The following is a 13,914-nucleotide window of genomic DNA, read 5'->3' on the forward strand; positions in this document are numbered from 1 at the left end:
AATAACTATAAAAATAGTTATATTTTAATGAAAATTAAAACAGTTTCATCATATTGGTTAATTATAGTGTTTTGTGTGTTTGGCCCTTTTAATGCCACCACAGTTTAAACACTTTCTGCTTATAGCTGTGTTTACTTCGTCCTGTTGCTCAACACAGGTTCTACCTGACCTTCCACACAAACAGGTACAGAAAGCCACTCCCACAGACTGAACAAAACATTCTGGATAAATGAAAGTAGAAGCTCCCTTTTTCTCTTTCTCTCTCTCTCTCTCTCTCTCTCTCCCTCTCTTTGCTCTGTTCGTCTCTGTGTGAGCAGTAAAATGGCAGAAGCTGCTGTAAAATATCTGGATTCTTTCAGCTGTCCGATCTGTCTGGATCTACTGAAGGATCCAGTGACTATTCCCTGTGGACACAGTTTCTGTCTGGGCTGTATTAAGGACTGCTGGGCTGGAGATGATCAGAGGAAGGTCTACAGCTGCCCTCAGTGCAGACACACCTTCACTCCAAGGCCTGTTCTCAACAAGAACACCATGCTGGCTGAACTATCTGAGGGTCTGAGGAAGACGAGGCTCCAAGCTGCTCTTCCTTCTGCTGATTCTCCTGCTGGATCTGGAGGTGTGGAGTGTGACGTCTGCACTGGAACGAAACACACAGCTGTTAAGTCCTGTCTGGTGTGTCTGGCCTCCTTTTGTGAAGCTCATATTCAGCCTCATTATGAAGTTCCTGCCTATAAGAAGCACAAGCTGGTTGAAGCCTCCATGAACCTGCAGGAGAAGATCTGCTCTCTTCATGATAAACTACTGGAGGTTTTCTGTCGCACTGATCAGCAGTGTATATGTCTTCTGTGTGTGATGGATGAACACAGTGGTCATAAGACAGTCTCAGCTGCAGCAGAAAGAGCTGAGAAACAGGTAAGAACTTTACTGTCAGTCCTGCCATAACATAACACTTATTCCAAGTGTGAAGCATCTCAGTGAATGAACTTCAGTCAGCCGACACCCAGCTGTAATAAACACAGTAAAAGACACTGTGCAAGTAATGTTCACAACTGACTCTCTATGTGTGTATCATGTGTCACTGTTTGTGTGGTGACTCGTGAATGTTGTTGTATTTGGTCTACAGAAGCAGCTGGTGGAAACTCAGAGGAAATCCCAGCAGAGAATCCAGCAGACGGAGAAGAAACTGCAGGAGCTGAGACAGACTATGGAGACTCTCAGGGTGAGTATACTGAGCACAGGAGGAGACATTTCAGCTCTCAGTCATAGCTCTCCTCCAGTGAGGAGTCCAGTGTTGGGTCACTTTCCAGCTCCACTGAGCTCCACTGTGGGGAAGTAGGTGAAAGAGCTGCTTCAGATGAAGCCCCTCCTCTCTGTGTGTCTCCTAACAGCGCTCTGCACAGGCAGCAGTGGAGGACAGTGAGAAGATCTTTACTGAACTGATTCAGTCCATGGAGAGAAGACGCTCTGAGGTGAAAGAGCTGATCAGAGCTCAGGAGAAGACTGAACTGAGTCTGGCTGAAGATCTCCTGAAGAAACTGGAGCAGCAGATTGCTGATCTGAGGAGGAGAGACGCTGAACTGGAGAAGCTTCTACACTCAGAGGATCCCGTCCATTTCCTCCAGGTAACATCTCTGAATCTCTGATCATCTACAGTAACACTACAGAGGTAGGAGTGTCCCTCACAAAGTGTATTCATCTGTGTGTGTTTCTTCATCTCTCTGCAGAGTTTCCAGTCTCTCTCAGCTCCTCCTCAATCTGCAGACTTACCCCAAATCCCAGTCAGTCCACAATTCTCCATGGAGGAACTGAAGAAAGCTGTGACTGGAGTGATGGAACGAGTGGAACCGAAACTGCTCAGATTTTCTGGAGGTATAAAAAATATGTGAGAAGATGAATCTTAAAGAAAATATGAGAAAGAGAATTTAATGTGATGTTATGCTTTGGTAGATTTTCTCACTGATCCAAATGAAAGATCAGAAGCAGACTGGCAGAATTTTTAGAGGGAAATCTGTAGTTTTACTGCATTAAACTAATGAAGATTCATTTCCATCATTCCAAACAACATATTTAGGTCAAATACTTGTTTTCTCACCAGAGCTTATGAGGTTTTGCTAATTTATCTGTTTCCACACTGTTTCTACATTCAGTCACCATTTATGATTTATTGCTGCTATCTAAGATGTTCTGTCATTTTCAGGGTTCATTTCTTCATCCATGACGGCTGCTCCTCTTCAGAAACCACAACAGCTCCTTCAGTCTCCTGAACCAAAGACCAGAGAGGACTTCCTGAAATGTAAAAATCACACACTTACTCAACCATACACACACATTTACATTCAAAACTAAACTCTATATATTTATTGCTTGTCAGTGATCTTTTCCAGTTTCTTCAGAGTCGTACTTCACAGTGTAGACCATCTACACGCTGCTCGATATCAAACCATAATCAGACACCAAAATGAATATACTCTTCCGATTCTCATTTTTGTTTTTTATGATTCCTTTAACTCCTCCAGAAAGATTTTTAAAGAGCTGGCAGAGAGTGTTGATCTTTTATTTTTAACAGAAAACAACAGAAAGAGAGAGAAAGAGAGATTAAAAGAAAACCTAGAGTAGCCACCCTTCAATTTAATAAAAAGGGTCTTAAACACTTTAATGATATTAAAACTTCTTATTCTATAACAGGTTCTTCCTATTTATTATATCTCAGACTCTGGGCAGCCTTTTGGGCATATGGAGTCCCCTGGGATGCTCCTTTAGAAACACATCCTTTACTGAAATATTTTAAATCCATGCGTATTTCTCGTAGTGTAGTTTCTACTCTTTATAACTAACTAATGTGAAATACTTCACAAACACTTGGCATAGTAAAAGTTTAGAATAATGACCTGTCTGCTAATGATGGGGACCTGGACTGGGATCTATATTAAAATAACATATTCTTCTCTTTAAAAATTTTGCTCGGTGTCGGTGGTCCCATGCTATTGATTTTGTCAAGGATTTGTCTAATTAGTCATGGTAGGTGTGTGGAATGCAGATGTATATTTATTGTATTTTTATTATTATTAATTATTATTATTATTATTATTATTATTATTATTACTATACTTCTTAAATTTTACTACAGTGTTCTATTTTCATAATATGTAACATAGTTTGCTATATCTATTTTATTGTATATGCATTTACTGTGTTATTATTGTCAGCATGTTTTTTTATTTACTTCTGACTTTGTTGTGATGCGTAATTCATACACAATACTGCAGTTCTCCTCCTCACACTGTGATTTATCTTCATTTTCAGAATGAATTAAATATCTGTGAGACGCTTCAACAGAGATATCATGGTTTTATTATTAGACATTTTATTTAGTGCTAATAGTTGCAGTAGTGTGCAGCTGAAGACTACAGTCAGACTCAGATCATTCATTTCATCAACACTTTAGTGAAAGAGCGTCCTCTGCTGGACACTGAGTTTTAGATCTAGAGAGTGCCGACCACACACTCCTCACACTGACCTCACATTCACATGAACAGATTTACAGAATGTAGAACATCTGAATTTACATTTATACTGTAGAACACTTTAATTAGTGTGTGAGTGATTGAATTATCATATGTAAATTAAAGATAGAATGAATAAAAGCTTTTAAGAAACATTAATAACTTTCTTTTTCTCTCCTCCATCAGATTCCTGTCAGCTCACTCTGGATCCAAACACAGCACACAGAAAACTCGCTCTGTCTGAGAGAAACAGAAAAGCTACAGTGATGCCCCAGAAACAACAATATCCTGATCATCCAGAGAGATTTGATGAAGTTCAGCAAGTTCTCTGTAGAGAAAGTCTGTCTGGACGCTGTTACTGGGAGGTGGAGTTTAGAATCAGTAATGTGGATATTGCAGTCTGTTATAAAAACATCAGCAGAAAAGGAGGAAGTAATGAGTCTGGATTTGGGTCTAATGATCAGTCCTGGAGTCTGAAAAACTGGAACTCCAGTTTCTCTTTCAGACACAGTAATAAACAGATTAACCTCCCTGTAGTCTCCAGCTCCTCCAGAATAGGAGTGTATGTGGATCACAGTGCAGGAATTCTGTCCTTCTACAGCGTCTCTGACACAATGACCCTCCTCCACAGAGTCCACACCACCTTCACTCAGCCCCTCTATCCTGGATTTGGGGTTTATTATTTTGGTAATATTGTTCAGATATGTGATCTTAATTAATCTTCAGATAGAAGCTGATCATGTGATCATCTACAGTCTTATGGCGAGTTTAGTAAAATCCAGTCTATCCTCTGACAGACTATTAGAAACAACATGTAATACAGCAGCTTTAAGTCTGTCCTGTGTGTTCAATACATTATCAAACAGAAATAAACTAAACATTTGTTGTTAATTACAGTATTTATATTATATTTTAATATGCCATTTCGTCAATATATAATCAGTAAAAGTCTAAAAAAAGTACATTTTTAGTAAGCAGAGTAATTTCACTACAAACTGTGACTAGTAGAATTTTTTTATACCAGTCCGATACTTTGAATTCGATACTGATATCCAAACAACACTTTTTTCCCATATTTTTTTTCTTTTTTTTTACAAAAGTAACAAAAATGTATTATTAATCTGACACAACGTATTTATTTAACAGCCGACATGAATAATCTCTTTCTCATACTGTCATCATGAGAGGCTCCATCTGTTTAGATCTTGTTGGAACAAAAACAAGAACATGTTTGTGGCTCTTTATTAAGAACAAAAACAACAGCATTACTTGTATTTATAAACAATTATACTTATAAAATTGTACTATAAATATTTTTCAGTAAGCACACTGCTGCATACAGTTCAGTTTTAAAGAGTTTGTTTTTAAGACATAAGAACATAAAATGCTCACTCTTTCCTGACTGATGGTCCAGAAATTAATGAGTACAAATAACAACCCAAAAGAAAATTAATTCACAATATTTTTATTTTATTTTAATGATTAAAATGATACTTTGCATTATTCAAAAATATGTTTGTATATGTCTTTTATTGAAGTAAACCTTCAGTTCCTAAAGGGTAATAATTGGTTGCTCAATATATTAAAGAAAACTATATATTTAATGCATTTCTTTATTTACTTGAGTGCAAATATCAAACAGTGCACACATTTCTTAAGTGTTTATTTGTAAATTAAAAATGTTTATATGTAAATAAAATAATCAAGATTAGACTGAAAAAAAATGTTATGTATTTTTAGTGGGGTCAATCTCTTAAAAAATAATTTAAATCATGATAATTTTTTAATGCACATATTTTCCTGTATTATTGTGAAGAGACAGTAATAATAGTGCAGTGTGGTTTACTTCTGCAGACTAGATTTATTTTTACTGTATTATAATACATCAGGGTAGAGAGAGAGAGACAGAGCGCATAAGAGATTCAGCACAGAGACGTTGTGTAGACAGTTTGAATGAAAATGAAGTGTAGATGAATCTTAAGAAGTAGAGTCTAGTAGAGATTTTAGACCGCTTCAACCATGTTTACCTTGCTGTCTGTGCTTCTCTGCTTTTTTCTTGCTGTGTAAGCTCTCTGAATTTACAATGTTTATTTGCATTTCATGCAAAGTATTAAAAATAAGCACAGATTTTTTCTTAACCTTTTGGTACTCTGTAGAGACATTGCTGTTGATGCCTTTTTGGTATTTAATTTTGATACCCAGCCCTAGTAATGACAGTCTTAAAATAAACAATATTAGAGATTAGATCAAAATTGATACAAAGTTGAATTGAACTAAAAACATGTGTTTCTAACCTAATAAACACAGCCAGCATCAGAGAAACACCTTTAATCCAGCTTCAGTACTTTTCAGTAAGTTTCTGTTGGCTTCTAGTGAGCACAAGAAGTTCTTACCACCTCAACCTTCATCAGAAACTGAAGCAGTTTAGATTCCTGGAAAGTCCAGAACACAAAAATACAACAATTTTTTAACAGAAAGAATAAGTGGAGGTCCTGACACAACAAAAACAACAGTAACGAATAATTTTCAGCCCCAATCTGAGCAAGTCTGAAGGCACTGTTGTGGAAAGAGTCTCCACATATGATGAATACAGCATCTTCTATAGGTCTACTGTGAAGAGCACCCTGATACTGAGCCAGACTCCAGATTGTGGCAGCGCTGCTTGAGAATCTTAACATATTCCTCGAGAGCAGTGACCTCCAGATCACTGATATTCTTAGTTTTGTGTGAGATAATCAGCTTCTTCTAATCTCACCAAAGATTTTCTACTGGATTTAGGTCAGGAGAGTGTGATGGCCCCTCCAGAATCTTCCAGGTCTTCTTCTAAAACCAATTCATAATCAACTTTGAAGTATTGAGAGGATAATTATTATATTTAAAGGTCCCATGATGCCCAAGCTTCAACTTTTTAATAAAAGGCATGAGCTTTTCTCCTAGAATTTCCTGAATCATAATTAAATTAATCTCCCTTTGCAAAAGCTGCAGGTTTTCAGTGTCAGAGGAAGCAAAGCAACCGTAGAGCATCACAGAGACACTGCCATGCTTCACTGTAGGCAGGGTGTTCTTTTCAGCATGTTCTTCATTCTTCTTCCTCCTCCAGATTTACTGCTGATCCAAACACACCTAACAAACACAGTTCTAGTTTTCTTTAATCGATGCACAAAACTGAATCTCTAAACTCTGTGATTTATTAAATGGATTTGAGCATTAGAGTCAGGTTTTCTTGTGTTTTTGGGTCAGTGGAGATATACAGTCATGAAGACCTTCAGGATTTTAGCATGAGCCTTACTGTACAAACTGAATCCTCAGTGTCTGCTGCCACCAAACTTTGCTGCAGGTCTTTTGACCACCTGCCTCTTCAGGAATCTGGTTGCAGCTGGTGATAGCTCCCTCTATCTGCCAGGTTCAGGTAGTGTAGCCAGTGTTCCTTTAACTTTAAACTTGTGGATTATTCTTCTAGATGTTTCTTTAGGAACATTCAGGACTTTGCTATCTTTATGTATTTTCTTCCTTGTCACATATGTTAACATATAATCAAACATCACAGTCAACAGACCCCTGGGCCAGTCCAGCTATTTGATGTGTTTTTTATCCTAACCTTATCTGATAAAACTAATGAAGCCCTTTATTTGACACCTGATTTGCAGATGTGTGCTGTTACGATGAATTCTAATTATGGGGTTGAATAGTCTTGTGCAGTAGTCACTAAAAGTGTTTTTTTGTTGTTATGTTTTAATGAAAAAACACTAGTTATATAACTTCTGTTAAACTGTTTAAATTTGCATTGTTTGATTAGTTTAATGCAAACAATTTATAGTTTATATATTTAGCTAATAAAACTAATTTACAATGAGAGCTGACTAATTTTAAATTACTGCAGCAGAGATTTAGCCTAACAAAGTTTGTTGTAGAGAACAACCCTATATTAATATAATAATAATAAAAAAGGATTTAAATTCAAATGTGATAATTTGAAATCTCAAGAAAAGGCACAAACTGGGATCCAATTTTCTTTGAGGGATGACACCATAATAAAATAATGATGGTAATTATTGAGACGAGTCCACATTAAGGACAAACATTTCCATAAGATTCCTCTCAGTTCTTTCTTATTTAATCACTGTGTGACAGTGAGGATGAACATGTATGATTTTCTTCTTCTCCTGTTAAAAACTGTGATTGAGTGTCCACTAGGGTTCCTCCTCTTACAATACAGTAAATGATGATGATGTTGTGCTCTCTAGATCAAGAACATTTGATAATGTGTCTAAATAAGTGCATAGTCATCTATGGATGCACTTCTGCTCTTTCTATAGAAATGCTTCTGTTATGAGATTCCATTTATACCACACCCCCATAGACAGTGTCCCATATAACACCCTTTCCAGTAGAGAAAACGAGATGCAGTTCTGTATAGAATTTTCCTACATTTCAGAGAACAGGATGAAGTGCCCGGGTTTGTGCTTTTCTAATAAAGAAGTGTCACCAGTGGATAAAATGAGATGCAGTGCTGTATAATGTGTTTCTACACATGTGAATGAGGGTGAAGTTTCCTAATGGAAAAACCTTCAGAAGGGAAAATATGATGTGGTGCTCAATAGGTGCTCTCATGATGATATAAACTTTATTCTACAGAAAAAATATTAAATAAAAAGTGAACTGATGTTATTGATGACACATGATGACACTTATTCCCATTGTTAAACGTGCATTTATTCCAAATGAGTTTTCAGTTTTAGCCACGCCCCCTCTACTATGTTTAGATGGTGTGGCTTAAAACAGTCTGAGCTGTAACTCTGATATTCTACTGCAGTGTGTGAGAAGGAAATACAGCAAGCTTTATTTGAAGTTGTAAAGACTGAGCTTAGCCTTATAGCTTAAAAAAATAGATAATGTAATGAAAATGAAGGCAGTTTTATCATAATTGATTAATTATAGTGTTTTGTGTGTTTGGCCTTTTAATGCCACCACAGTTAAACACTTTCTGCTTATAGCTGTGTTCACCTCGTCCTGTTGCTCAACACAGGTTCTACCTGACCTTCCACACAAACAGGTACAGAAAGCCACTCCCACAGACTGAACAAAACATTCTGGAGAAACGAAAGTAGAAACTCCCTCTCTCTCTCTTTTTACTTGGTCTGTTCGTCTCTGTGTGAGCAGTAAAATGGCAGAAGCTGCTGTAAAATATCTGGATTCTTGCAGCTGTCTGATCTGTCTGAATCTACTGAAGGATCCAGTGACTATTCCCTGTGGACACAGTTTCTGTCTGGGTTGTATTAAGGACTGCTGGGCTGGAGATGATCAGAGGAAGGTCTACAGCTGCCCTCAGTGCAGACACACCTTCACTCCAAGGCCTGTTCTCAACAAGAACACCATGCTGGCTGAACTAGCTGAGGGTCTGAGGAAGACGAGGCTTCAAGCTGCTCCTCCTGCTGCTGATTCTCCTGCTGGATCTGGAGGTGTGGAGTGTGACGTCTGCACTGGAACAAAACACACAGCTGTTAAGTCCTGTCTGGTGTGTCTGCTCTCCTTTTGTGAAGCTCATATTCAGCCTCATTATGAATCTCCTGGATATAAGAAACACAAGCTGGTTGAAGCCTCCATGAACCTGCAGGAGAAGATCTGCTCTCTTCATGATAAACTACTGGAGGTTTTCTGTCGCACTGATCAGCAGTGTATATGTCTTCTGTGTGTGATGGATGAACACAGTGGTCATAAGACAGTCTCAGCTGCAGCAGAAAGAGCTGAGAAACAGGTAAGAACTTTACAGTCCTGCCATAACATAACGCTTATTCCAAATGTGAAGCAGCTCAGTGAATGAACTTCAGTCAGCCGACACCCAGCTGTAATAAACACAGTAAAAGACACGGTGCAAGTAATATTCACAACTGACTCACTATGTGTGTATCATGTGACACTGTTTGTGTGGTGACTCGTGAATGTTGTTGTATTTGGTCTACAGAAGCAGCTGGTGGAAACTCAGAGGAAATCCCAGCAGAGAATCCAGCAGACGGAGAAGAAACTGCAGGAGCTGAGACAGACTATGGAGACTCTCAGGGTGAGTATACTGAGCACAGGAGGAGACATTTCAGCTCTCAGTCAGAGCTCTCCTCCAGTGAGGAGTCCAGTGTTGGCTCACTTTCCAGCTCCACTGAGCTCCACTGTGGAGAAGTAGGTGAAAGATCTGCTTCAGATGAAGCCCCTCCTCTCTGTGTGTCTCCTAACAGCGCTCTGCACAGGTAGCAGTGGAGGACAGTGAGAAGATCTTTACTGAACTGATTCAGTCCATGGAGAGAAGACGCTCTGAGGTGAAAGAGCTGATCAGAGCTCAGGAGAAGACTGAACTGAGTCTGGCTGAAGATCTCCTGAAGAAACTGGAGCAGGAGATTGCTGATCTGAGGAGGAGAGACGCTGAACTGGAGAAGCTTCTACACTCAGAGGATCCCGTCCATTTCCTCCAGGTAACATCTCTGACTCTCTGATCAGCTACAGTAACGCTATAGACGTAGGAGTGTCCCTCACAAAGTGTATTTATCTGTGTGTGTTTCTTCATCTCTCTGCAGAGTTTTCAGTCTCTCTCAGCTCCTCCTCAATCTGCAGACTTACCCCAAATCCCAGTCAGTCCACAATTCTCCTTGGAGGAACTGAAGAAAGCTGTGACTGGAGTGATGGAACGAGTGGAACCGAAACTGCTCAGGTTTTCTGGAGGTATAAAGAATTATGTGAGAAGATGAATCTTAAAGAAAATATGAGAAAAATAATTTAATGTGATGTTATGCTTTGGTAGAATTTTCTCATTAATCCAAATGAAAGATCAGAAGAAGACTGGCAGAACCTTGAGAGGGAAAACTGTAGTTTTACTTTACTTTATCTTCATTTCCATCATTCCAATCAACATATTTAGATTAAATACTTGTTTTGTAATCAGATATTTTATTTTGAGATTTTGCTACTTTATCTGTTTCTACACTGTTTTTTTTTACATACAGTCATTATTTTAGATTTATTGTTGCTGTCTAAGATGTTCTGTAATTTCCAGGGTTCATTTCTTCATCCATGACGGCTGCTCCTCTTCAGAAACCACAACAGCTCCTTCAGTCTCCTGAACCAAAGACCAGAGAGGACTTCCTGAAATGTGAGAATCACACACTTACTCAACCATACACACACATCTACATTCAAAACTAAACTCTATATATTTATTCCTGTCAGTGATCTCCTTCTCCAGTTTCTTCAGAAGCTTTTCAGTGTCCCACCAGGGGTGGGCAATTAATTTTCCCAAGGGGCCACATGAGAAATTGGAACGGTTTTAAAGTGTGATATGATAACCCTTTGATTTTCCTGTTTTAAAGAACTCCTGTCTTATTTTTCAGTATTATTACTGGAAGCATATATAATTATTACAATTAACAATGTTCAAGACTTTTCTAAAATGTTCGACTGTTCTACAGATAGTTAGTTGTGTTTCTGGTGTATGAGTTGATTAGACCTGGTTAAATGAAGTTTATTTAGCTGTAAAACTATTTTATGTTCTATTTTCAGTCTCTGCAGGAGAAGCGCGAGCCCCTGATCCTAGAGCTCTGCTGTGCATGGGGTTACCTTAATACACTGTTTACCGCAATAAGCGTTTAGACATGCAAATGTGCGGCTCGCGCAACCGAGCGTTTACGAAGTTCAGATGACGTAAGCATCGTGCAGAGTATCTTGAAAGCTAAACACATTTTAGTAAAGCGCACTGACTGTGCAGACGCAAATAAAAAAGATAAAACAAAAACAAACGAGTTGGCTTTAAATGATGTTATGTAATAACAAAAGTTTGGGAGAAGGACCACGCCCGAACTCTACGTTCTAACTCCACCCCGTATCAATCAACCGTCCTATAAATACCTCCCCTAACTAACTACCTCTCGTGACGAAAACTTCGCAACCCACCTCCTCCCCAACAACCCCCTTTTTTCTACTCTTCCACTTCTCATTAAATAAAAAGGGGGGGATATAACTGCATGCTTCTTCAGCACGCAGTTCAGAACTCCAGCCCAAATTTCCCCGAGTTCCCTCCCCTTTTTTCTTCCTCCTTTTCTACTTCTATAAGGCGTGGTCCGCACTTAGCAAAAATAAAAGCCATGTATTTCGTGCACCTATCACAATAGGTGGATCTCACGTGGGCCAGTCAGAGATAGTCAGAGGGCCGGTTGTGGCCTGTGGGCCGCACAATGAACAGGTCTGCTGCTCGATATCAAACCATAATCAGACACAATACTGCAGTTCTCCTCCTCACACTGTGATTTATCTTCATTTTCAGAATGAATTAAATATCTGTGAGACGCTTCAACAGAGATATCATGGTTTTATTATTAGACATTTTATTTAGTGCTAATAGTTGCAGTAGTGTGCAGCTGAAGACTACAGTCAGACTCAGATCATTCATTTCATCAACACTTTAGTGAAAGAGCGTCCTCTGCTGGACACTGAGTTTTAGATCTAGAGAGAGTCGACCACACACTCCTCACACTGACCTCACATTCACATGAACAGATTTACAGAATTTACTGAATTTACATTTATACTGTAGGACACTTTCATTAGTGTGTGAGTGATTGAAATATCATATGTAAATTAAATATAGAATTAAAAAAAGCTTTTAAGAAACATTATTAATTTCTAATAGAACTTTTTCTTTCCTCAATCAGATTCCTGTCAGCTCACTCTGGATCCAAACACAGCACACACACTCCTCGCTCTGTCTGAGAGAAACAGAAAAGCTACAGTGATGCGCCAGAATCAACAATATCCTGATCATCCAGAGAGATTTGATACAGTTCGCCAAGTTCTCTGTAGAGAAAGTCTGTCTGGACGCTGTTACTGGGAGGTGGAGTTTAGAATCAGTTTTGTTGAAATTGCAGTCTGTTATAAAAACATCAGCAGGAAAGGAGGAAATAATGAGTCTAGATTTGGTTCTAATGATCAGTCCTGGAATCTGATCTGCGATGGCTCCAGTTTCTATTTCAGACACAATAATAAAGAGACTGAACTCCCTGTAGTCTCCAGCTCCTCCAGAATAGGAGTGTATGTGGATCACAGTGCAGGAATTCTGTCCTTCTACAGCGTCTCTGATACAATGACCCTCCTCCACAGAGTCCACACCACCTTCACTCAGCCCCTCTATCCTGGATTCAGGGTTTATGAATATGGTAATGATCTTCAGATAAGTGATCTTAATTATAGTTCCAATATAAACTGATTATGTGATCATGTACAGTCTAGTAAAATCCAGTCTATCCTCTAACAGACTATTAGAAACATTTAATACAGCAGCTAAGTCTGTCCTGTGTGCACGTTTATATAACACAGATTTAAAATGTCTTTTTCACTGTGAATGTCAGTCTTTATATCAAAGCAAATAAACTCAATATTTGATTTCAGTCACAAAATTACAATTTGTTTTGAAATATCTGTTAATAGACTACACTAAGCTCTAATCACGTTCTCTGCCTTAGACTCAGTTAGCAGTTTCAAAACACACTTTTAGCCAAATTCTAAACGCCGTTCTCTACATTAAAGACAGCAATACAAACTCAACACCCTGTGATTGTGTTTGGAAACACTGCCTGCAAACACCACACTCATCTACCAGCCACCCAAACCTAGCTGTACCAGCTGAACACTCTTCTGGATAATCTTTACATACCTTTAGAAACAGTGAGGAAAAGAGAAAAGATGATAAAAGGGAAGAGGATGCTGGTAAGAGAGTCCAGTCTAATATGAGCTGCTACAATATAGCATTCGACAGTGTGAAACAACTGACTGTGAATAGATACAGATATACTGTGCTATCCTCTTACTGGTTCAGTAATCTGTGTCCGATGCAGCACAATACTGAGTACTGCCTGTTCTATTCTGTCCCACAGTAGTTTTTAGAGAGTGAATGAGTTAGAAATGTAGCTGCAATGGGGAATTTTACACGTTTAAAAAAGGTAAAGAAAAATAAGAAAAAAATTACACTGAAAGCACTAACCCTGCAGAGTAACAAGTGCAGGTGAAGGATCATCGTAAGACCCAGTCAGTGTAGATACAATACTCTTCTAAATGTGTAAAATTCAGCAGCTGTAGTGAAGTTTCCCCCATACTATAAACACATGGCAGGCCCGGATCCAGCTAGCTTAGTTTATATTTCAGCTTAGTTTATATATCAGCACTCAGTCAGAGCTCTCCTCCAGTGAGGAGTCCAGTGTTGGCTCACTTTCCAGCTCCACTGAGCTCCACTTTAGAGAAGTACAGATATATCCTAAAAAAATAGAATATAATTGAAAAGTTACTTTATGATCTATTTTAAGCATTTATTTATTTAATTGTTGATGATTATGGCTTACAGCTAATGAAAACCCAAATGTCAGTGTCAAAGAAAACTAGA

At 38.5% G+C, this 13,914-nt stretch overlaps 1 protein-coding gene across 4 annotated transcripts; it reads left to right on the plus strand.

Annotated features, from left to right (window-relative positions):
- The first annotated feature begins 282 nt into the window (after positions 1 to 282).
- LOC111192763 (tripartite motif-containing protein 16) lies at positions 283 to 12,910 on the plus strand. Of its 4 annotated transcripts, none has more exons than XM_049485989.1 (6): positions 283 to 912; positions 1,124 to 1,219; positions 1,389 to 1,622; positions 1,725 to 1,869; positions 2,198 to 2,293; positions 3,690 to 5,054. In XM_049485989.1, the coding sequence occupies exons 1-6, from the start codon at positions 322 to 324 to the stop codon at positions 4,220 to 4,222; spliced, it is 1,695 nt and encodes a 564-aa protein (XP_049341946.1). In that variant the 5' UTR covers positions 283 to 321; the 3' UTR covers positions 4,223 to 5,054. The 4 variants fall into 4 exon arrangements, with proteins under 4 accessions (XP_049341946.1, XP_022526839.2, XP_049341945.1 ...); XM_022671118.2 differs by lacking the exons at positions 1,124 to 1,219; positions 1,389 to 1,622; positions 1,725 to 1,869; positions 2,198 to 2,293; positions 3,690 to 5,054 and adding exons at positions 9,466 to 9,561; positions 9,731 to 9,964; positions 10,067 to 10,211; positions 10,543 to 10,638; positions 12,194 to 12,910 and having other exon boundaries at positions 286 to 912; XM_049485988.1 differs by lacking the exon at positions 3,690 to 5,054 and adding an exon at positions 12,194 to 12,907 and having other exon boundaries at positions 286 to 912.
- The last annotated feature ends 1,004 nt before the right edge of the window (positions 12,911 to 13,914 follow it).

This window comes from Astyanax mexicanus, chromosome 12 (genome assembly GCF_023375975.1).
Source record: "Astyanax mexicanus isolate ESR-SI-001 chromosome 12, AstMex3_surface, whole genome shotgun sequence".
NCBI classification, from domain to species: domain Eukaryota; kingdom Metazoa; phylum Chordata; class Actinopteri; order Characiformes; family Acestrorhamphidae; genus Astyanax; species Astyanax mexicanus.